General features: G+C 38.3%; 1 protein-coding gene across 2 annotated transcripts; it reads right to left on the reverse strand.

Moving 5' to 3' along the window:
- Positions 1-3,578: 3,578 nt before the first annotated feature.
- On the reverse strand, positions 3,579-25,380 carry LOC109065574 (zinc finger protein 271-like). 2 transcript variants are annotated; one of them, XM_042749720.1, is made up of 3 exons: positions 25,204-25,380; positions 23,580-24,213; positions 3,579-4,407 (listed from the first exon to the last, which is right to left on the reverse strand). In XM_042749720.1, exons 2-3 carry the CDS (start codon positions 23,626-23,628, stop codon positions 3,779-3,781), a joined length of 678 nt encoding a protein of 225 aa, XP_042605654.1. In that variant the 5' UTR covers positions 23,629-24,213; positions 25,204-25,380; the 3' UTR covers positions 3,579-3,778. The 2 variants fall into 2 exon arrangements, with proteins under 2 accessions (XP_042605654.1, XP_042605653.1); XM_042749719.1 differs by lacking the exon at positions 3,579-4,407 and adding an exon at positions 21,160-23,188.
- Between the last annotated feature and the right edge of the window lie 533 nt (positions 25,381-25,913).

The following is a 25,913-nucleotide window of genomic DNA, read 5'->3' on the forward strand; positions in this document are numbered from 1 at the left end:
TTTTTAGAAATCTTGGCCAACTGAAAAGTATGAGCATGTACAGCACTCAATACTTAGTTGGGGCTCCTTTTGCCTGAATTACTGCAGCAATGCGGAGTGGCATGGAGTCGATCAGTCTGTGGCACTGCTCAGGTGTTATGAGAGCCCAGGTTGCTCTGATAGTGGCCTTCAGCTCTTCTGCATTGTTGGGTCTGGCATATCGCATCTTCCTCTTCACAATACCACACAGATTTTCTATGGGGTTAAGGTCAGGCGAGTTTGCTGGCCAATTAAGAACAGGGATACCATGGTCCTTAAACCAGGTACTGGTAGCTTTGGCACTGTCTGCAGGTGCCAAGTCCTGTTGGAAAATGAAATCTGCATCTCCATAAAGTTGGTCAGCAGCAGGAAGCATGAAGTGCTCTAAAACTTCCTGGTAAACGGCTGCGTAGACCTTGGAGCTCAGAACACACAGTGGACCAACACCAGCAGATGACATGGCACCCCAAACCATCACTCACTGTGGAAACTTTACACTGGACCTGAAGCAACGTGGATTGTGTGCCTCTCCTCTCTTCCTCCAGACTCTGGGACCCTGATTTCCAATGGAAATGCAAAATTTACTTTCATCAGAGCACATAACTTTGGACCCCTCCGCAGCAGTCCAGTCCTTTTTGTCTTTAGCCCAGACGAGACACTTCTGACGCTGTCTGTTGTTCAAGAGTGGCTTGACACAAGGAATGCGACAGCTGAAACCCATGTCTTGCATACGTCTGTGCGTAGTGGTTCTTGAAGCACTGACTCCAGCTGCAGTCTACTCTTTGTGAATGCAATCAGCAGACAGTATATAGACAATAAAAGCTGTCGATAGAATTATTGAGTTTAATTCTTGGTGAAACAAATAAAAATAATAATAAAATAAGTGAAAATAGAAACCAGTGAGACAGATTTATCCTTTTATTGACCTACAAGATACAAAAAAAAAAAAAAACCCAACAACAACAACAACAATAAAGAACGAGCCAGCTTTGTATGTAAAACACAAAATTGAACAATACAAAACTCATCCAAAAGAGTCCTCTTTGAGTTGATTTGAATCTCACAGATGAAACTGCTGAACTTTATTCACGGGGAAAACTAGATGATGTTTCTTTTTCCTGCTGTTTGTTATGGCTTGATTAGGACTGATTTATACTGAAGAGATTGTATTGCTCAATGCATTATTGTGTCAGGTTTAGTGAAGACAGTATATAGACAGTATATCTGAAGATGATCTTATTGTGACTAATACGGTTTCTCTCCAGTGTAGATCCTTTCATGTGATTTCAGATGTTCTGACTGACTGAATCGCTTGTCGCGGTGTGAACACTTGTATGGTTTTTCTTCAGTGTGGATCCTCTGGTGCAGTTTCAAATTTTGAGCTGTAAAAATTAAGGTTTTTACTTAGTAGCACTGTGCTCTCAACTTCAAAAAGTTATAAGCACCAGCAAAAATTTAGGATCACCCACCAAAACTGCCAACTGTTCAGAATAGAGCAGCATCCTGATTATTAATAGTCTCAACAATCAATACCTGATCCTGATTTCCAATGTGTAAGCAAATGGGCTGATTCTGATTGCTGTTTTATTTTATTTTTTTTAAGCAAAAGGCAAGAAAAAATGAAAATATGAGTACATGAACATGATGTCTATTTGCTCTATTACTGGCTGAACTCTCTGTAGCCATTTAAATTTAGAGGCAACCACTGCATTTTAATCAGGATCCAAACAAAGATGCTGCATATAATTTCAAAATCTGAAGCAAAGACAGACTGGCCTGACTTCAGCTTAGTTCAATTATACTATGTAAGTTGCATAACGTAAAACATTTGCACAAAACAAAAATAGTGTGATAACACAGATTCACTCTCTGCCAGCAGGTGGCGCTTATGGAACAGCAGCAATACAGCGTTTATTTGGTTACCGCTGTAAACAAATAAAATGAAAAATACCACTTTTATATGTAGTATAGGGAGGTAAGATGAAAAAAAAAATCTCCAACATTTTCTGAAGACATACTCAGAGATATATTCATATACAGGTGCTGGTCATATAATTAGAATATCATCAAAAAGTTGATTTCATTAATTCCATTCAAAAAGTGAAACTTGTATATTATATTCATTCATTACACACAGACTGATATATATATATTATATATGATATATATATATATATTATATATGATATATATATAAATATATTAAATGTTTATTTCTTTTAATTTTGATGATTACTGACAACTAAGGAAAATCCCAAATTCAGTATCTCAGAAAATTAGAATATAACTTAAGACCAATACAAACAAAGGATTTTTAGAAATCTTGGCCAACTAAAAAGTATAAAAATGAAAAGTATGAGCATGTACAGCACTCAATACTTAGTTGGGGCTCCTTTTGCCTGAATTACTGCAGCAATGCAGTGTGGCATGAAGTCGATCAGTCTGTGGCACTGCTCAGGTTTTATAAGAGCCCAGGTTGCTCTGATAGTGGCCTTCAGCTCTTCTGCATTGTTGGGTCTGGCATATTGCATCTTCCTCTTCCCAATACCCCATAGATTTTTAATGGGGTTAAGGTCAGGCGAGTTTGCTGGCCAATTAAGAACAGGGATACCATGGTCCTTAAACCAGGTACTGGAAGCTTTGGCACTGTGTGCAGGTTCCAAGTTCTGTTGGAAAATGAAATCTGCATCTCTATAAAGTTGGTCAGCAGCAGGAAGCATGAAGTGCTCTAAAACTTCCTGGTATACAGCTGTGTTGACCTTGGACCTCAGAAAACACAGTGGACCAACACCAGCGGATGACATGGCACCGCAAACCATCACTGACTGTGGAAACTTTACACTGGATCTCAAGCAACGTGGATTGTGTTCCTCTGCTCTATTCATCCAGACTCTGAGACCCTGACATCCAAAGGAAATGTAAAATTTACTTTCATCAGAGCACATAACTTTGGACTACTCAGCAGCAGTCCAGTCCTTTTTGAAGCGAGACGCTTCTGACGCTGTCTGTTGTTCAAGAGTGGCTTGACACAAGGAATGCGACAGCTGAAACCCATGTCTTGCATACGTCTTTGTGTAGTGGTTCTTGAAGCACTGACTCCAGCTGCAGTCCACTCTTTGTGAATCTCCCCCACATTTTTGAATGGGTTTCGTTTCACAATCCTCTCCAGGGTGCGGTTATCCCTATTGGTTGTACACTTTTTTCTATCACATCTTTTCCTTCCCTTCACCTCTCTCTTAATGTGCTTGGACACAGAGCTCTGTGAACAGCCAGCCTCTTTTGCAATGACCTTTTGTGTCTTGCCCTCCTTGTGCAAGGTGTCAATGGTCGTCTTTTGGACAACTGTCAAGTCAGCAGTCTTCCCCATGATTGTGTAGCCTACAGAACTAGACTGAGAGACCATTTAAAGGCTTTGCAGGTGTTTTGAGTTAATTAACTGATTAGAGTGTGGCAACAGGTGTCTTCAATATTGAACCTTTTCACAATATTCTAATTTTCTGAGATACTGAATTTGGGATTTTCCTTAGTTCTCAGTTATAAACATCAAAATTAAAAGAAATAAACATTTGAGATATATCAGTCTGTGTGTAATAAATAAATATAATTTACAAGTTTCCCTTTTTCAATGGAATTAGTAAAATAAATCAACTTTTTGATGATATTCTAATTATATGAGCAGCACCTGTAAACCCCAACCATAATTCAGTATTTAACATTTTCTTCCAATACCTCGTTCACCGTGAACAGTGACCTGCTCTGCCTACCACAGTATTATCTCCTCTATCTCATCTATGCATCCGTCTTCAGGGTCTCTGGCCTCTGTTAACGCCCATTGACAGACTTCTGAACTGCTTCCACATAAAAAATATGAATGTGGTTTCTCCTTTGAATGAACTTTCAGGTGCTTCTTCAGGCCTGAAGCCCACAGATATGTTTTGTTGCATTGATCACATGTGTGCAGCTCCTCTACACTGTGGCTGTTCATGTGCTCCTTAAGGTGTGACGACTGTCTGAAATGCTTTCCACACTGATCACATGTGTACGGTTTCTCTCCAGTGTGGATCTTCCTGTGAACCTTGAGACTCTGTTTGTATGCAAAACATTTTCCACATTGATCACATGTGTGCAGCTTCTCTACACTGTGGACGTTCATGTGGTCCTTAAGGTGTCCTTGTTGTCTGAATCTCTTCCCGCACTGATCACATGTGTACGGTTTCTCTCCAGTGTGGATCCTCATGTGAATATTGAGACTCTTCTTGCATGTCAAACTCTTTCCGCACTGAACGCAGGTGAATCTTTTCTCGTCTTTTCTTTTCTGTAAAGAGATACTTTCAGTCTGTGACTTGACATTGATTTTTCCATTTTTGACATGATGTTTCTCCATCAGGTCTGAAATTAAAATTATATAAATACATTACAAATCTTAAAAAATCAGAGAGGTGAGATGTCATAAAAGTGAAGCTGAAAGAAGAGGTTACACAAGGTTATGAAGGCACAGTGATCTCCAAATTACAATTTTTTAAAACATTACAGGCACAAACCCTTGTTTTCTTCGGAGTGATCAAACAGTTGAAACATAAATACTTGGTCATACAGTAAAGGTATAATTCGATTTATAATTCAAAGCATTCAGTTCCTTTTAGGGCACGAAATCATTTGTTAACGTTGTGAATGGCACGCAGCTACATGTACAGTATTATGTGCAATATGTAAAAACACATCGCAATAAAAAGAATAAGACTCTGTATTGTTCATTTTACAAATTGCACAGGGAATACAAATGTGCCAACCTGTAATAAAAATGTCCTGAAACTTTTTGTAAACCTTGAAAATGTGTCATTTATGTGGGGAAAGTTAACTTAAGCAGTGTTATTATAGTATTTTTAATTAGTTTTATTTCTGTATTATTTTCAGTTTTCATCTGAAAATTTTGGTATTCATTTATTACTTTTTAAATAATAATAAAAAAATAATAATATTTTGTTATACAAAGTCTTTGTTGAATAATGAAAGAACTTGTGGGTTAAATCTTGAAGACTCAAAGTCTGTGGTTAAAGCACCACTTAGTGATAAAAGGCAGAAAAATACATGCAGCGGTAAAAGTATTATTCTGGCTGAGTACCATCTGTGGACAGTCTCCCCAATGTTATTTATTGGTTCATTATGTTCATTCACAACAAGGTTTTTTTCTACTACAAACACTAAATTTGAAGAACTGCTTGAAGCTTTATATTCTAATGAAAGTGAAAATGAAAGTGACGTGACATACAGCCGAGTATAGTGACCCATACTCAGAATTTGTGCTCTGCATTTAACCCATCCAAAGTGCATACACACACCATGAACACACACCCGGAGAGGGTGTTTATTTTTTTGCGTATATATGTGTTATTTTATTGATTTTATTCGGAATCATTTTTTAATAGTTATAGTGATTTTATTAATGTCTGTTTGTTCTTCAGTGTGTTTGATTCTGCAGTGTTCTCTCTGTCCTTCAATAAACTCTGTCTCTGCAGATTTCACTTCTTCCTGATGCTTTGATGCTCGTCTTCACTTGTAGACTGATGGAAATATTCCAGCATTTATTGATGAACTGCAGTGGGAGGAGCTTCACTGAAGGTGTGATTGTTGTGGGAGGAGCTTCACTGAAGATAATACTGTTGTGGGAGGAGCTTCAGTGAAAGTAATACTGTCGTGGGATGAGCTTCACTGAGGTGTGATTGTGGTGGGAGGAACTTCACTGAAGATGTGTTTGTTGTGGGAGGAGCTTCAATGAAGACAATACTGTTGTGGGAGGAGCTTCACTGAGGTGTGCTTGTTGTGGGAGGAGCTTCACTGAAGATAATACTGGTGTGGGAGGAGCTTCACTGAAGATGTGTTTGTTGTGGGAGGAGCTTCACTTAAGGAGGAGCAGGTCTGGCAAAATTAAGAAAAATCAGTTACTGAGTTTGTATTTACACTAATTCACACATTTTAACTCTTGATGTTCGCCTATCCATTCGTCTCATAAAGTAACTTTTGAGTAAATCAATTACAGTGTTTTATACTAATTCAAAAACGGTATCCTTTCTTAGTTTCTACAAATTTCATTCATATATTTAAATTGAATTGAACGAATAAACATAGAAATATAATTTTGCAAATTTGCAAGGTACAACTGAGTTTGAATTAACAATTTTTGTTTTTGTTAATGTCGTTTCAGCTTTTCGTTTTATGTGAAACATGGTTATTACAGATTAATGAAATTAATGTAGTTATTATATATCTTGTAATGTCACAATATGTGATTGTCTCATTTGTTTAAGTGTGTTGACAGCAATAAAATCACCTTAATGTGACAATTAACATATCTGAAGTCATCAGCATAATGAATGAGGTGAAAACAGGATCTATTGACATGAAATAAAGAGGATTTTCAGCAGCTGATAATATTGATGAGCTTCAGACTAAAAAAACTCATTAAAAAAGACATACAGGATCAGCAGCACATCTATGGCGTTATTTTTTAGTCAAAAGTTATGAGCGTGTAAGACATGCTCACGAGCACATTATGTTATTTCACACGCGCAAAAATGAACCTTCAGCTGGCATGATAAAAAGAAGTACTCGCGCACAAATTCAACAACCGAGAGGTGTACATGTAGCTGCGAGCGAGCGCCTGGCATACTCTCTCTGCTTGTACAGTGGAATCCTGCTCGCGCGCAGAGGGCTTCTGCTCGCGGAGTGCTGTTTTGCTCGCGCAGTGGATTTCTGCTTGCTCAGCTGATTTCTGCTCCCTCGAGTCTACATGAATTTTGACAATTTGGGGGCGGAAACCACGGAGGGCACTAACCCTCTTATGATTGGTCACTTTCACACAGGGACATCCTTGTACCTTGATTGACAGCTCTCATTACAGGAAGCACGGAGTTGGGTTAAGTTACCACCGAAGAAGAGTGGGAATGAATTAGAATGAGTTTTCTAATATACATAAAATGTCTCTGCACGTATAAAATGCTGCACAAATCATAGTTAAATCAATTACCATCGATGTATATATTTGCGAACGATGAAGCCTACGTTTTGTTAAGTTAACATTAATGTTACATATTTTTGAGCAACAAGTAACGTAACTAGCTAGCCTATTCGTTCTGTAGCTAACGCCTTAGCCAACACTTGTGATGCTGATCGCCCGACACTCATTTTAAAACTTTTAATCTTTAAAAACTGCATCTTAGACAACTAACGTTAGGCTAACTGAATCATAACATAATTGTGCTATTCTTATTGACGCTGATTTAATGCATTTGATTTTGCAGGCTAACATCCAATGCAGTAAAATACTGTTTTGAATGTTGGGTAACTTAGCCACATGTTCACATTGTCCCTTATTGTATTACTTGTTGCTCAAAAATATGTAACGTTAATGTTAACTTACTTAACAAAACGTAGAGAGCTGTCAATCAAGGTACAAGGATGTTCCTGTGTGAAAGTGACCAATCATAAGAGGGCAGGGGCGCCCCCAAGGGGTGGCCACGGCCACCCCTGTCACCCCAGGATGATTTGCAGTGGCTACTATTAATTTAAATCTATTTTAAATCTATTAATTTTAGATCTATATAATTTATATATCATTTAATATAGTTACTATCACACGAAGAGTGACGTTTTTCTCCAGAAGTCTGCATAATTGCAAATGTGACATTGATTTCATACAACAGTTCAAATAAACAAGAAGTTAATATCAAGAGTTTTACGTTTTAGACAACATATTCACTTTTTGCGCTCTAATTCTAAAAAACAAAATCATTCCAAACACAGCCACTGTTTTTGCGTCTCTGAGCAACATGATAGTGTTTCGTTTCTGAATGAATCAACCGTTTAAATGATTCGGTTCAATCGCAATGACTCACTTATTAACAGTGACTCGCTGCCACCTGCTGTTTTAATTTCACATTTAAGGTACCATTTCATTTTTTAAACAATTTCAAACATCAGTTTTCAATGTTTTTATGTTTAATATATCAAAACTATTAATTTGTAACTCCAGGTTAAAGTATTCCATGTCCCTCAGAGCTCCATTAAACAGTGTGTAAAAAACATCTAAATGGCACTTCAGATGCAGTTTCTGTTTTCTCTGCATTGCAAAGATCAATTTTGTTGATACTGATTGCATTTGCTTGGTAACAACCCAAATGCAAGTGTCTGACTTAAAAGATGGTGCACACTTTTAGAAAAAAAATGGCGTAAAGGTTAAAAAAAAAAAAAAAAGCCTCAGCTGTCAGCACACTTAGAAATAAGATATAAGCACAATAACACACACAGCAAAATATTGTCTAATTTTCGTTATCGATAAAATCCCAGAAATCACAGAGATATAATTTTTTTGTCAATATTGCAAACCCTTTATTTATTTATTTTTTTTTTTTGATGTGCCACCCCAAGATTTACTGTGGCCTCATCTGGCCACCCCTATTAAAATTTTCTGGGGCGCCACTGTAAGAGGGTCAGTGCCCTCCTTGGTTTCCGCCCCCACATTGTCAAAAGTCATGTAGACTCGAGGGAGCAGAAATCAGCTGAGCGAGCAGCAGAAGCCCTCTGCGCGCGAGCAGGATTCCACTGTACAAGCAGAGAGAGTATGCCAGGCGCTCGCTCGCAGCTACATGTACACCTCTCGGTTGTTGAATTTGTGCGCGAGTACTTTTATCATGCCATTTTTGCGCGTGTGAAATAACATAATGTGCTTGTCTTACACGCTCATAACTTTTGACTAAAAAATAACGCCATAGACATCACCTTACTTTAAATATAAGTATTTGTGGATAGAAACTGATTATTTGTGTGAAGATATTTGCTGAAAGACTATACAACTGCTCTATTAAAACAATATGATTATTTTGCATAATATGATACAGAAAGAATACCAGACAATGTAAATATATACACTAATGACAACATATTGATCAACCATTATATTATATTTTTTGCGTATGAATCTACACACTGTTAGAATTGCTGATAACTGTATTCACAACAATTATGTAATTATATCATTAACACATCTTTTTGGTATGTCTGAAAAAAACAACTTTATATCTGTCTACTGAGGTATTTGGGTATGGTTTAAAATGTTCTACGTGGCTCAACAAGCAGCGAAACAATCAAACAACCAAAGGCTAAGTTACATAAAAGCAGAAATACGCTCAGATCTAAACAAATTGTCCTTACATGCTCGTTGTCTGTTGTAAATGTTTTATCAGCAGAGGCACGAATAGCGCTGAACCCGACGAAAACAAGGCAGAAATTGCCTTTAAATAAAATGTGTTTGGTTGTGTAAACACAAGAAAGCCGCGTGAATGACCAGACTAGACCTGACCTAGACGCTGGCTGAGCGTGCGTAGAGTGGTGACGTCATCACCGAGAGCCGAGCTCAACGGCATGTTGCCAAGTCCTCAGTTTTCCAGCCGGACGCCGAAACGCGACAGGGTTTGAGTAGCAAATGTGCGGGTTTTGTTGTGAAAACCTGGCAACCCTGCTCGACGGTTGCTCATCAAATAATCGCCAAAATCCATTTAAAACCACAAAACATCTATAAAACAGCATATCAGACAAACATAAGGTAAAGCAGTTACTGATGCAGAAGGACAGTCAGTCATGTGTGGGGTGAATTATAGTTTATTAGGCAATTAAAACGCTTTATTGAGAAATTTAACTAAGAAACAGTTTTTGCTAATGCAAAAACAATCAGCAGACAATAAATGTTGCTAATAAAATGTAAGAAGTAAAAATCACTTTAATCACAACAAAAATAACATGGTTTTGTGATATGCCATTGTAAAATAAATTATTTAAAGCAAAAGTGTGAAGGCATTATTAGAGCCATTCACTTACATAACATTTATGTAAAAAAAATTATACAATAAGAAAACAGAAACAAAGCACAACAAAAGAACAGTAAAAATAAATAAAACAAACGTACAATTGAAATAACAATGCAAGTTTTTCAGTAATGTCTACCAGCAGTATTCAGGTAAATATTAGCCTAAAAAAGAAACTAAATGAATGAATCTAATGTAAAAAAAAGAAAAAAAATATATATATATATAATATATTTTGTTTTGTTTTATTTTATTAAGTGTAGTTTTTTTTATTTATTTATTATTTATTTTAGATTGATTCCACCGGATTCCGGTAATACCCATGCTCTCAAGAGAGAAACAAGTAATCTTGAGTGCAAATGATTACGAAAAACATGGAAGTTTTTGGAATTGCATGGAAAAACATGTCCAGCTATAGACAGGTTTTAAAAGCAGCCAGGGTCGAGCACATCTGCAGATTCATAGAAAATAACCAAAACAATCCAAAGTTTTTATTTATCAAAGTGGCTAGATTTAAATAATCAGATGTCACCCAAACTAAACATTCCCTCACAGTTTAGTGAAAAAAAAAAAAAAAAAGTGAAGTGAAAGTCGTGACATTTGCCAAGTATCTTAACCCATACTCGGAATTGTTGCTCTGCATTTAACCCATCCAAGTGCACACACACAGCAGTGAGAAGTGAACACACAGTGAACACACACCCGGAGCAGTGGGCAGCTATATATCCAGCGCCCGGGGAGCAACTGGGGGTTTAGTGCCTTGCTCAAGGGGCACTTCAGCCGTGGGAATTGAGGGTGGAAGAGAGCGCTGTTCATTCACTCCCTCCCACCTACAACTCCTGCCAGCACCTAGACTCGAACCTGCGACCTTCGGGTTACAAGTCCAAATCTCTAACCATTAGGCCACAGCTGCCCAGGTGGCCTAATGGTTTAGTAGCAATTTAGTAGTTTTAGTAGCAATTACTTTATTAATCACTTCACTGAAAAAAATAGATATCATCAGAAATACAATAATAAATGTAGAATCTACAGGGTCTTGTATATCAGCTTCTTTCATCACCCCCGAAAAAAACATTCCAGTGCTTTACAACTATTAAGACAGGAAGAGCTAAATAAACTTTTCACTGCTTCAAAAGCAACATCATGTGTATTAGATACCCACTAAATTACTGAAAGAGTTGTTACCTGTACCGATTACCTTTTGTCTCTTTTAGAAGAAAACAAACATAACCCAATGTACTTATTCAATACAGTAGCTAAATTAATGAAAAATAAAGCATCATCAGGCGTTGATATTTACCAACAGCATAGCAGTAATGACTTTATGAACTACTTTACTTCCAAGATAGATAGTATTAGAGATACAATTGTAACCATTCAGCCATCAGCTACAGTATCACATCAGATAGTGTGCTATAGATCCCCTGAGGAACAGTTCCACTCAATCTTTACTATAGGAGAGGAAGAATTTTATAAACTTGTTAAATTATCTAAACCAACAACAAGTATGTTAGACCCTATTCCATCAAAACTCCTAAAAGAGGTGCTTCCAGACGACATAGATCCTCTTCTGACTATTTTTAATTCGTCATTGTCGTTAGGATATGTCCCCAAAACCTTCAAACTGGCTGTTATTAAGCCTTTCATTAAAAAAACACAACTTGACCCCAAAGAACTAGTTAATTACATACCGATCTCAAATCTTGTTTTCTGTCAAAGATATTAGAAAAGGTAGTATCTTCACAATTATATTCCTTCTTATAGAAAAATGATATCTGTGGGATTTTTCAGTCAGGATTTAGACCGCATCATATTACTGAGACTGCTCTCATTAGAGTTACAAATGACCTGCTCTTATCATCTGATTGTGGTTGTATCTCTCTATTAGTGCTATTGGATCTTTGTGCTGTGTTCGACACTACTGACCACAAAATTCTTTTGAATAGACTAGAAAACTTTGTTGCATTAGTGGATGTGCATTGGCATGGTTCAAATTGTACTTATCTGACCGCCATCAATTCATAGCAGTAAATTAAGAGGTATCATATCGATCACAAGTGCAGTATGGAGTACCTCAAGGCTCTGTACTAGGGCCGTTACTTTTCATGCTTTATGTGTTAACCTCATGGGGATATCATCAAAAAACATGGTGTTACCTTTCACTATATGCTGATAATACTCAGCTCTAAATTTCTTTGCGGTCCGTCGAAACATACCCATTTGAAAAACTAACAGATGATGAGTAATTTCTTACTGCTAAATTCTGAAAAAACAGAGGTATTAATTATCGGACCTAAAAGCTCCACATGGAATAGCCTAGAACACTGTCTAACACTTGGTGGCTGCTCTGTCAATTGTTCGTCATCATTTAGGAACCTAGGTGTGCTATTTGATAGCAATCTTTCCTTTGAAAACCATGTCTCTAGCATTTGTAAAATTGCATTTTTCAATCTCAAAAATATGTCTAAATTGCAGCCTATGCTCTCAGTGTGAAATGCAGAAACATTAATGCGTTCATAACCTCAAGGTTGGATTATTGTAATGTTTTATTGGGTGGTTGTTCTGCACACTTAATAAACAAACTCCAGCTGGCCCAAAATGCAGCAGCTAGAGTTCTTACTAGAACCAGGAAGTATGACTGTATTAGCCCGGTTCTGTCAACACTGCACTGGCTCCCTATTAAACATAGTATAGACTTTTAAATCTTGCTAATTACTTATAAAGCCTGAGATTTAGCACCTCAGTACACATTGATAAGTTACCAGTACTCTTATTCCATTATAGTACTCCATGTTCGCTGTGTTCTCAAAACTCTGGAAATTTGGTAATACCTAGAATATCAAAATCAACTAAGGGCAGCAGATCCTTTTCCTATTTAGCGCCCAAATTCTGGAATAATCTACCTAACATTGTTCAGGAGACAGACACACTCTGTCAGTATAAATCTAGATTAAAGACCCATCTGTTTAACCTGGCTTACACATAACACACTAACACAATTCTAATATTCAGATCTGTTAAAGGATTGTTAGGCTGCATTAACTTCCCATAACACCTGATGATTCCGTTATCTCTTAAGTTATTTTTTGCATTACACTAATATTTGTCTTTTTTTTTATTATTAATCTGTTTCATTCTTATTCCGAGGTCACAGTAGCCACCGAGATCCAGTCTGTATCCAGATCATTGATCCAGTACGTATCCAACCCAGATGCTGGATTAGCACCTAGAGATGACCTCCACAGCCCTGAATGTTTGTGAAGATCAGGACAACTATATGAGCCCCAGAGACAGATCCCCAGTGAAGACCTTGTCTCCTAGACGGCCATCGGGTAAAAGACTGCGGGAACTGGATGAGTCCTCTGCACAATCTAACTTTGCTGCAGCATGGAACAACCTGCTGGTTCGTCTGGCCCGAGGAGAACTGGTTCTCAGACTGAGCCTGGTTTCTCACAAGGTTTTTTTCTCTATTCTGTAACCAATGGAGTTCTGGTTTATTGCTATTGTCGCCTCTAGTTGGGAACACTTAAAGGGTTACTCCACCGCAAAATGAAAATTTTGTCATTAATCACTTACCCCCATGTCGTTCCAAATCTGTAAAAGGTTTGTTCGTCTTCGGAACACAATTTAAGATATTTTGTATGAAAACAGGGAGGCTTGAGACTGTCTCATAGACTGCCAAATAAATAACAGTGTCAAGGTCCAGGAAAGTATGAAAAGCATCGTCAGAATAGTCCATCTGCCATCAGTGATTCATCCGTAATTAATCCTGATGTAACAATGGAAAGTAGACAATTGCTAAACAAATATCTGTTAATTTTGATGACTTTTCTGGAGTGAGGTACATTGTTCTTCCAATTATTACTTAATAATAATTGTTATTAAACATTTATTTTTTTTTTTAAACATAATAGACACAAATCCCATATTTCTGTAGTGGGAACCAGGCCGCCCTCACCAATGGGGGGCATCAAGGGGCAGTGCCTCCCAAGTGACTCAATGGGCTCCCTGCTTGTATTATCACAAACTAACTTACTATTGAACACAAAATATATCTATTTCACTGATCTCACCAATAAATACAAGCAAAGCAGCATTTAGCTCAAAGGCCCAATAATCTCTACAACGTTAACTTAATAGGAAGCTAATAACACAATATCTTTTAATAGGAAATTCATAGTCAATGTACTAATGCATATAGTACACAAAGTATTTAATTAGGTTCATAAATAACTTAAAAACAAAAACCTTGCCAAAACCTTGAATAGACCTACCTCATTATTCAAATATCAAGGAAGTAGTCTGAAATTTTGTTTAGTAAAATTAAAGCATGCAATTTGGGTGTAGCATGATATAGATAAATTATATAAGACAGTGCCAGAGGTTTATAATATAAGTGATTCCTTAAAGGAGACATATTATGCCCCTTTTTACAATATGTAATATAAGCCTCTGGTGTCCCCAGAATGTGTCTGTGAAGTTTCAGCTCAAAATACTCCACAGATCATTTGTTATAACATTTTGAAAATGCCTATTTTAAGTGGAAGCAAAAAAAAACACAATTTTTAGGGCCAGTTTCTTTAAATGCAGATGAGCTACTGCTCCCCGTCCCCTTTTCCAGAATAGAGCTGAGCCATTACAGCTCAGACCTGTTAAAACATCTGTTTTGGTTCTGATTATCATGTTTATTGCGCTGAAATCATGCGTTTTAAACCATATGAGTTAAAACTTCTGATATACAGTTTTCTGAGTGCACACATCCAAAGCACATAGACAGAAAGCGGCTGTCACAGCATGTGAGTACTAAACTAAGTTCTCATTCACACACAAGTTTACGTTAAAAACGCACACGAGTTACAAAAACAGTCGGTTATTATGTCTATGAAGATTGAAGACTGCTAGGAAATAAATTGCATGTTTATTTTAGATCTGTGTGGCAGCAGCAATATACAGTAAATAAATGCACTGCTCTCTTGTCTCCTCTGAGGCTGGGACTCTAAACAGTGTTCTGTGCAGCCAAAGACAGAATAGTTAGCGTGTTTTGCTCAAACTTTCGCCATGCCATTAGAGCTGGTACACCGTTGTTGCTTGCGAAAACAAAATGACGGCGCCGTGGGTATAAACTTACAGATTAAGGGGCGGTAATATTTGTAGTAGACTGGGTTTCTCATGTTGTGAAATGCTGTTATGTGATTGGTTCTTGGGATCACGTGCTTCGGGGAGGGGGGGAATCAGGAAGCTCGGAAGTGAGCTGCAGAGCAGTGTGTGTATCTGCTGTTGTTTTTGGCTGTTTTTCAGTAAACGTTATTGAGTTATTCAACCCACCATCTACCGTGTCTTGATCTAACCCCCAAGATATTACATTGGCGACGAGGATGGTGCTAATAGGACGAGTGGAAGAGTTCAAGGAGTCGCGGGAGGATTTCGCATCCTACCTGGAGAGATTTGAACTATGGCTATTGGCAAACGAAATAAAAGCAGAAAAACAGGTCAGTGTATTTTTAGCGTGCATTGGACCAGAAACTTATGGACTGCTGAAGAACTTGGTCATACCAAAGAGGCCAGCAGAAATGACGTATAAAGAGTTGACTGACGCATTGAAATCACATTATCAGCCGAAGCCTTTGGTCATAGCGGAGAGATTCTGTTTTCAAAAACGTGATCAAAAAGAAGGAGAGTCAGTGATGGATTACATAGTGGCAATAAGACAATTGTCGAAGGATTGTGAATATGGAACTCACTTAGATGACACATTGAGAGATCGTCTGGTGAGTGGACTGTCCGCTGAGTCGATTCAAAGGAAATTACTGGTGGAAAGAGAGCTAACGTTTGCCGGAGCATGTGAGATAGCGTTGACAATGGAGATGGCGTCGAAGAATTCTCTTGAAATCTTGGGAAAAGTACAGGCTGCAGCTGTAAATCAAGTCTCTAAATCATATCTTGGAAGCAAGGGACAACGCCAGTATAGACATGGAAATGAGAATCCAAAACTGAAAAATTATCAGGAAGGGGACAGCGAACAGAGATGCTACCATTGTGGGGGAGGGTGACACTCACCTCAGGAATGCCGATTCAAAAATGAGAAATGTCATGCGTGCTCCAAGACAGGGCATATTTCCAGAGCATGTTGAAATAGGAGACAGACCGCCAGGGCCCAGTATGTGGAAACGGAGGATCACAATGTAGACAGTGAAGATGACCCGTTAGGGGTCTTTACAATTTACATGGCATCCAGTGGGGATGGAGGCATTAAAGTTAATGTGAAAGTGTGTGATGAGGACATTAGCATGCAGTTGGATACTGGTGCGGCATTGTCCCTTGCATCTGAAGTGTTGCACCAAAATAAGTTTTCGCATTTACCCATTGAAAAGTCCAACATCAGATTAAAAGCATACTCAGGAGAAATAATTCCCCTTCTTGGCTATGTTCAGGCATCAGTGCAGTATGGGAACCAAAAAGCTACACTGCCTCTCATCATAGTGAAAGGTGACAGGCCTGCTCTGTTTGGCCAAAATTGGCTGGAGAAGCTAAAGCTGGACTGGAGGAATATTTTCACAGTCGAAAAAGGAACTAAACATGGTGACCCGGAATTACAAGCAGTGCTGCAGCGCCACACTGTGGTGTTTTCGGAGAAGGTCAGTGCCATAGAGGAGTTTAGAGCAACAATAAGAATGCAGCCGAATGCGCGGCCAGTCTTTTGCAAAGCCCGCCCTGTGCCATATTCATTGAAAGAGGCTGTGGAAAATGAACTGGACAGGTTAGAAAAAGAGGGAATAGTTTCCAAAGTGGATCGTAGCAAATGGGGGGCCCCGATAGTAGTTGTACCGAAGGCCGATAAATCCATTCGCATCTGTGGAGATTACAAGGTCACAATAAATAACCAGCTGTAAGTAGAGACTTACCCTCTGCCCAACACTGAGGATTTATTTGCGACCCTAGCAGGAGGGAAGTGGTTTTCAAAGTTAGATCTCTCTCATACTTACCAGCAGTTGAGATTGTACAAAGACTCTGAAGAGTATTTAACCATTAATACTCACAGAGGACTGTACCGCTACCATCGTCTCAGCTATGGGGTTGCCAGCGCACCGTCAATTTTTCAATCAGTGATGGACCAGATTCTGCAAGGGCAAGAAGGGGTGACTTGTTTCCTGGATGACATCTTGATCACAGCCGACACAAAAGCTCTGCACTTAAAAAGGCTGGATGCAGTGTTGAGCTCGCTTGCACGCTATGGTTTGAGAGCAAAATTGGCCAAGTGCAGATTTTTACAGTCAAATGTAGAGTATTTGGGGCATCGGATAGACCAGGAAGGCCTGCACCACACTCAGCACAAAGTAGAGGCTATTGTAAATGCCCCAAATCCCACAAATGTCTCTGAGTTGCGTGCTTATTTGGGGCTGTTGAACTATGGTCTCTTTCTGAGAAACTTGTCTTGTTTGCTACAACCATTGCACGCTCTGTTAAAAAAAGAGGAAAAATGGAGCTGGACACCTGGATGTGAGGAAGCCTTCAAGAAAGGTAAAGAGATGTTACTGAGCAGCACGGTTCTGGTACATTATGACACAGAGAAGCCGTTGAGATTGGCATGTGACGCATCCCCGTACGGGGTGGGGGCAGTCATTTCTCATGTGATGGACAATGGTGACGAGAGACCAGTTGCGTTCACCTCGCACACTCTTACTGAGGCCGAGCAAAGGTATGCCCAAATAGAAAAAGAGGCGCTGGCGATCATTTACGGAGTGAGGAAATTTCACTAGTATTTATATGGATGCAAATTTACTCTCATCACTGATCACAAACCCTTGCTGGCTATTTTGGGTCCAAAATCAGCGGTGCCTACATTGGCAGCTTTGCGCATGCAGCACTGGGCGTTGATTCTCATGGCTTACAGTTATGAGCTAGAATACAAGAAGGCGTCAGACTACCTTAATGCTGATGCTATGTCCAAGCTGCCCGTGACTGAGTTGGACAACACAGCACAGGAATCCAACATTTTCTACTTCTCACATGTGGAAGAGTTGCCAGTAACAGCTCAGGACATAAAAGTAGGCACCAGCAGAGATCCGTTGTTGAGCAAGGTTTGGAGCTATACTATGAATGGATGGCCTAATTACCTGAATGATGAAAGCCTGAAACCGTACTTTGTCAGGAAGCATGAGCTGTCAGCAGATCAAGGTTGTGTTTTGTGGGGTCTCAGAGTCATTGTTCCTCAAATGCACGGGCCGCAGATTCTCAAAGACCTGCACCATGAACACCCGGGCATTTGTAAGATGAAGGCCCTTGCTCCCAAGAGACTGAACTTGTAAGGTGTTAAATTTAGGGGGGGGGGTGGGGGGGGGGGGGGGGGGGGGGGGGGCCCAAAAAAAAAAACATAGTTGAGGGACTGTTCCTGGTTCCTGGTTCAAGAAGACCTAATGAGTTAAGGTTGTTAATTTTAGTAAACAGGTATTAAACTTAAAGGGGAGGAATGTAGTAGACTGGGTTTCTCATGTTGTGAAATGCTGTTATGTGATTGGTTCTTGGGATCACGTGCTTCTGCTGTTGTTTTTGGCTGTTTTTCAGTAAACGTTATTGAGTTATTCAACCCACCGTCTACCGTGTCTTGATCTAACCCCCAAGATGTTACAGTATTATAATGAGATCCCTTTGCCACGTCACCAAGGGAGCGAAATCAGAAGCGCTCGTTTTTTTGTGCTCTTGTGTGAAGAGGATTAGAGAAAAGTTGTTAATTTTTTATTATTTTTGTTTTTTCTTTGGTTGGTAGATGCCACCAGGGACCTGATTATAGCACTTTGTTGGTAGATGCACCAGGGACCTGATTATATGTCTTTTTTGAAGTTTTAATAATAACTTCCCAATTTTCAATCTGGTTTCTGACAGCATCACAGCACAGAGACAGTGCTCGTAAAGATAATAAATTATATTCGTTTAAATTCTAATTCAGGCAAAATATCAGTGCTGGTACTATTAGATCCCAGGGCAGCGTTTGACACTGTCTATCAAAACACACTTCTAGAGAGACTTGTAAACTGTGTCAGGCTTTCTAGGATGGTCCTCACATGGTTCAGGTCATACTTAGAAGGGAGAGAGAATAAGTCTAAGTGGACATTCATGACAAATGTGCCGTTAAGAAGTTTTATAACAAGTTTTACGGCAGCGATATCAAACGCTCATTGGCTCTCACCGGTTTCATCATAGATTGTGACATGCCGTGTTTCCGGTGATGCGTGTTTTGAATGAGAAATGTGCACCTTGACGGAGTGGATCGGGATAGTATTTTCAGCGTTTAACAACTTAAATTATGCCCTGCTCCTCGCACTACTGTTATATTCTGCCAGAGAAGACTGCAACTGCAAAGTATCGTCATTTGGATTACTGTGGTACTGCTCTTTGAAACATCTGCAATAAATTATTATGATTAAGTTACACGTGTCTATCTGTTAATTTTCTCTTATAGACTGTATACTTTATACACTCATTCTTTATTGTTTGATTTGTTCTTTATAAAAAAAAAAATCAATGCAATACTTTTTTTATTGCAAAGTTACATGATGTGTGAGTTTTAAGTCTGATTTTCTATTCGGTTTAATGTACTTTATTGGCATAGTTTGTGTATACCAAAGCATGTCACAAAATGAATAACAGCAATTATAGTAATACACAACGCAATAATATGAAATATTAAGATTCTGTATTCCCAAGACAGCAATATAGTATTGGCCCAGATCTGTGAAATCCATGCGAGCCAGATGTGGGCCAGATCTGGGCCGAAACTGCTTGCTGTCTGGGTTGGGTCTGGGCTATATAAGGCTCAGGTGTGGCTCAGATTGGGGGATTCTGGTTTAATAAGGATGAGAATTGGCACCAATAATAAAACCTGTTTTTGGCCCAGGTAAGGGTGATTAACTGGCTGAGATTCGGGCCGGTTATGGCCCATGTGTGGCCCTAGTCTTTGATCCAGTTCTGGGCCACTTCAGGGCCGTCATTCTTTGCGGTACTTATTGGGCAGAGGGAAAAGTGATTATGTGGCCCGGATCTGGGCCAGAAGACATTTGCTATGTAGGTATGTCTGTGTAAAGCAGATGATTGAGTGAAACTCTTTTCACATGCAGTACAGTAATACGGTTTCTCTCCAGTGTGAATCCTCTTGTTTTTTCAGGGATCCTGACTGACTGAATCCTTTTCAGTGTGAACACATAAGGTTTTTCTCCTGTGTGAATCCTCTGGTGCTGCTTCAATTGTTGTGCTATAATAAAATTCTTACACTCAAAGCACATATATTCTCTCACACCAGTGTGTATCTTCTAATGGATTTTTTAACTTTGTAGCAATGAAAAACTCTTTCCACATAAAGAACATGAATGCTGTTTATTCTTTGAATGAACGTTCAGGTGCTCCTTAAAGTTTGAAGCCCACAAAAATGTTTTTCGGCACTGATTACATTCATGCAGTTTCTCTCCAGTGTGACTGTTTATGTGCTCCTTAAGTTTTGATGATTGTGTAAAACTCTTCCCGCACTGATCACGTGTAAGGTTTCTATCCAGTGTGGATCCTCATGTGAATGATGAGACTCTGTTTGCTTGTCAAACTCTTTCCACACTGAGTGCGGGTAAAAGATTTCTTGTCTCTTCTTTTCTTTAAATCTTTCTGTTTGGTCTGAGAGCGACTCCAGTTTCGACACAATGTTTCCAGTTTCTCCAGTTTTGACACAATGTTTCTCCTCCTCTTCATTCTGTTCTTCATTCTCCTTGTTTTTTTCAAGTAAATGCATGGTGCTGTGCAGGTAAACCTTACTTCCCTGATCTCAAGAGGTACTAGCAACTGACGCTAGTGGCATCAAACAACAGACAGGACCTATCTCTTTTTGATATTCATTTTTTTATTCTCTTTAAACACATCGTTCTGTTACAAGTTCTTACAACATTTCGGCATAATATTCAGCAGACGGGTCTCCGGTGTGGGAGGCGAACGCACTAACAAGGAGGCCAAATGACTGCAGCCGTTCTACTATGTTGTCCGTTGACGTTGTACATGATCATGTCACTGGAATTCGAGTGATCACTGTCCCAAATTACAGTGAGTCAGGGAACTTACCAGTGCCCGAATTCGTGTACACGATCTACTGATACACAAGCTCGGGAGCTAGGGAGCTGATTGAGATGCACCCCATGATTAGTGTGTTACTAGCATGTTTCTAGCATGATTAGTGTGTTATTAGCATGTTGCTAGCATATATATATATATATATATATATATATAGATATATACATATAATACACACACACACAAAGAAAAAAGTAGAATAGAAAAAATAGAAAGCCAGTGTTTTTTTTTTAAAGAAGAACTAGATGAAGTAGAAATAAAATAGATTAGAAAGTGGTAGAGTTAGAGGGTCAAATAAAGATTGATTATTAACATGTTTCTAGCATGATTAGCAAGTTGCTGCATGATTTAGATGGATTAGAAATATTAGAGTGGAAGCTAAATATTAGAGTTGAAGCTAAGCTAAAATACGTTTAAATTGATTAGAAATAGTACATAGAAGGTAGTTTTAATTGAGTCCAATAGGCTTTAGTGTGTTTACACTTGAATGTTTGTCAGCTGGAGCTTGAAGTGTCTTGGCTCATTTGAACATTCCGTCAGTGTAAGTCTATGGGATTTTCCCAAGTTTTAATAATCATTTTTAGGAAAACCGTAAGATGGAGCCAAGCAAGCCAACTTAATTATTGTTTGTATTTCATGATAAAATCGATAGAACTTAAAGAATGAGACTGTGTTACATTAAAAGCAGCAAAGCACAGAGCTTATAACAATTATTGGGTGGCTGGCACACTACAAATAATGAATGAACTAAAATGTTAAATATTATTTTCAAGCATTTATACCGGCAATCAATCAGCTTGTGAAAAGTCACATAACATTATTTACCTTAGAAAAGACAAGAATAAGTTAACTGATTTGGAGCCCACGTTAACCAATAATATGTATATTTTTTTCATATGGGCCCAGGGCAGACTTGCTACACCACTGGCATTATTGTCATCTCACCTGCAATTGCTGGATATGAAGGTGATCTACTTGCTGTGAATGTTATTTGTATGTCTGTGTAGATCAGATAATTGACTGAAACTCTTCTCACATGCAGTGCAGTGATACAATTTCTCTCCTGTGTGGATCCACTCATGTGATTTCAGCTGTGATGACTGACTGAATCTCTTGTCGCATTGTGAACACTTGTAAGGTTTCTCTCCAGTGTGGATCCTTTCATGTGATTTCAGTTGTGATGACTGACTGAATCTCTTGTCGCAGTGTGAACACTTGTAAGGTTTCTCTCCAGTGTGGATCCTTTCATGTGATTTCAGCTGTGATGACTGACTGAATCTCTTGTCGCAGTGTGAACACTTGTAAGGTTTCTCTCCAGTATGGATCCTCTCATGTGTTTTCAGGGTTCTTAACTGACTGAATCTCTTGTCACAGTGTGAACACTTGTAAGGTTTCTCTCCAGTGTGGATCCTCTGGTGCTGCTTCAAACTTTCAGCTGTAATAAAAGTCTTCTCACACTCAAAGCACATATGATCTCTCACACCAATGTGTCTCTTATGATGAACTTTTAAATTCTGCAGATGTGAAAAACTCTTTCCACATAAAGAACATGAATGTGGTTTCTCTTTCGTATGAACTGTCATATGCCTCTTTAGGTCTGAGGCCCTCAAAAATGTTTTGCTGCATTCATCACATTCATAAAATTTCTCTCCAGTGTGGATCCTCTGGTGCTGTTTCAAATGTGTAGCTGTAATAAAAGTCTTCTCACAGTCAAAGCACATATAATCTTTTACACCAGTATGTATCTTCTGATGAAATTTTAAACTCTGCAGATGTGAAAAACTCTTTCCACACAAAGAACATGAATGTGGTTTCTCTTTCGTATGAACTTTCAGGTGACTCTTCAGGTTTGAAGTGCTCAAAAATGTTTTTCCACACTGATCACATTCATGCAGTTTCTCTCTAGTGTGGATGTTCATGTGATCCTTAAGGTTTGAAGATTTTGTGAAACTATTCCCACACTGATCACATGTGAATGGTTTCTCTCCAGTGTGGATCCTCATGTGATTTTTAAGGACTGATGATTGTGTAAAACTCCTTCCGCATAGATCACAAGTGAATGGTTTCTCTCCTGTATGAATACTCCTGTGTACCATAATATTAGTTCTTTGTGAAACTCTCAGAGCGACTCAAAGGTTTTTCTTCAGTTTTGACATCATGTTTCTCCTCCTCTTCATTCATTTCCTCATTCTCTTTTTCTTCAATCAGCTCTGAAATTAAAGTAAAATGTTTAATATTTAGTACATCACAGAGAAATGTGAAAGGACATAAAAGTGATTGCTCTACAAATCTTTAATAAAAATGATGCATTTTTTAAAATACATGTCCCTGAAACTTTCCATGAATGAGGTATGTTGATCTTCCAATTATTATGTTTAATTTTTACATTACGTTTCTATAGTGAGAACTATTAAATATATTAAATCAACTCCAGAAGTTTATAGAAAGTGACCTTATAATTTGCTGCTTCATCTATATTATTGCACAGCTCTATATATTTTTTTGTATTACACCAAATCAAAATATGACAAACGGTTTGAAGCTTTATAACCTTAATGTTCTTTAGCCCCCACTGATGAAAGATCAAAAATAATCACCAACCTGTCTGTTCTTCAGTGTGTTTGATTCTGCAGGGTTCTGGATCTCTCATGTTCTCTCCGTCCTTCAATAAACTCTGTCTCTGCAGATTTCACTTCTTCCTGATGCTTCACTGAAGGTGTGATTGTTGTGGGAGGAGCTTCACTGAAGGTGTGATTGTTGTGGGAGGAGCTTTACTGAAGGTGTGATTGTTGTGGGAGGTGCTTCACTAAAGGTGTGCTTGTTGTGGGAGGAGCTTTACCGAAGGTGTGTTTGTTGTGGGAGAAGCTTCACCGAAGGTGTGATTGTTGTGGGAGGAGCTTCACTGAAGGTGTGCTTGTTGTGGGAGGAGCATCACTGAAGATAATACTGTTGTGGGAGGAGCTTCAGTGAAGGTAATACTGTTGTGGGATGTGCTTCACTGACTTGATTGTGGTGGGAGGAACTTCACTGAAGATGTGTTTGTTGTGGGAGGAGCTTCACTGAAGACAATACTGTTGTGGGAGGAGCTTCACTGAGGTGTGCTTGTTGTGGGAGGAGCTTCACTGAAGATGTGTTTGTTGTGGGAGGGGCTTCACTGAAGATAATACTGTTATGGGAGGAGCTTCACTGAAGATGTGTTTGTTGTGGGAGGAGCTTCACTGAAGGAGGAGCAGGTCTGGCAAAATTAAGATAAATCAGTTACTGAGTTTGTATTTACACTAATTCACACATTTTAACTCTTGATGTTCACCTATCCATTCGTCTCATAAAGTAACTTTTGAGTAAATTAATTACAGTGGTTTTATACTAATTCAAAAACGGTATCCCTTCTTAGTTTCTACAAATTTCATTCATATATTTAAATTGAATTGAACGAATAAACATAGAAATATAATTTTGCAAATTTTGCAAGGTACAACTGAGTTTGAATTAACAATTTTTGTTTTTGTTAATGTCGTTTCAGCTTTTCGTTTTATATGAAACATGGTTATTACAGATTAATGAAATTAATGTAGTTATTATATATCTTGTAATGTCACAATATGTGATTGTTTAAGTGTGTTGACAGCAATAAAATCTGCTTAATGCAACAATTAACATATCTGAAGTCATCAGCATAATGAATGAGGTGAAAACAGGATCTATTGACATGAAATAAAGAGGATTTTCAGCAGCTGATAATATTGATGAGCTTCAGACTAAAAAAACTCATTAAAAAAAGTCATTCAGGATCACCTTACTTTAAATATAAATATTTGTGGGTAGAAACTGATTATCTGTGTGAAGATATTTGCTGAAAGACTATAAAACTGCTCTATTAAAACAATATGATTATTTTGCATAATATGATACAGAAAGAATACCAGACAATGTAAATATATACACTAATGACACAACATATTGATCAACCATTATATTTTTTGCGTATGAATCTACACATTGTTAGAATTTCTGATAACTGTATTCACAGCAATTATGTAATTATATCATTAACACATCTTTTTGGTATGTCTGAAAAAAACAACTTTATATCTGTCTACTGAGGTATTTGGGTATGGTTTAAAATGTTCTACGTGGCTCAACAAGCAGCGAAACAATCAAACAACCAAAGGCTAAGTTAACATAAAAACAGAAATACGCTCAGATCTAAACAAATTGTCCTTACATGCTCGTTGTCTGTTGTAAATGTTTTATCAGCAGAGGCACGAATAGCGCTGAACCCGACGAGAACAAGGCAGAAATTGCCTTTAAATAAAACGTTTTTGGTTGTGTAAACACAAGAAAGCCGCGTGAATGACCAGACTAGACCTGACCTAGACGCTGGCTGAGCGTGCGTAGAGTGGTGACGTCATCACCGAGAGCCGAGCTCAACGGCATGTTGCCAAGTCCTTAGTTTTCCAGCCGGACGCGCCGAAACGCGGACAGGGTTTGAGTAGCAAATGTGCGGGTTTTGTTGTGAAAACCTGGCAACCCTGCTCAACGGTAGCTCATCAAAAAATCGCCAAAATCCATTTAAAACATCTATAAAACAGCATATCAAACAAACATAAGGTAAAGCAGTTACTGATGCAGAAGGACAGTCAGTCATGTGTGGGGTGAATTATAGTTTATTAGGCAATTAAAACGCTTTATTGAGAAATTTAAATAAGAAACAGTTTTTGCTGATTCAAAAACAATCAGCAGACAATAAATGTTGCTAATAAAATGTAAGAAGTAAAAATCAATTTAAAAACAACAAAAATAACATGGCTTTGTGATATGCCATTGTAAAATAAATCATTTATAGCAAAGAAATGTACCAGTGTGAAGGCATTATTAGAGCCATTCACTTACATAACATTTATGTAAGAAAATAATACAATAAGAAAACAGAAA

Source organism: Cyprinus carpio, chromosome B22, assembly GCF_018340385.1.
Source record: "Cyprinus carpio isolate SPL01 chromosome B22, ASM1834038v1, whole genome shotgun sequence".
Taxonomy (NCBI): Eukaryota; Metazoa; Chordata; class Actinopteri; order Cypriniformes; family Cyprinidae; genus Cyprinus; species Cyprinus carpio.

Coding starts and splice junctions, on each gene's coding strand:
- LOC109065574 (XM_042749719.1), bottom strand. CDS start 23,074: ATGGTACACAGGAGTATTCATACAGGAGAGAAACCATTCACTTGTGAT.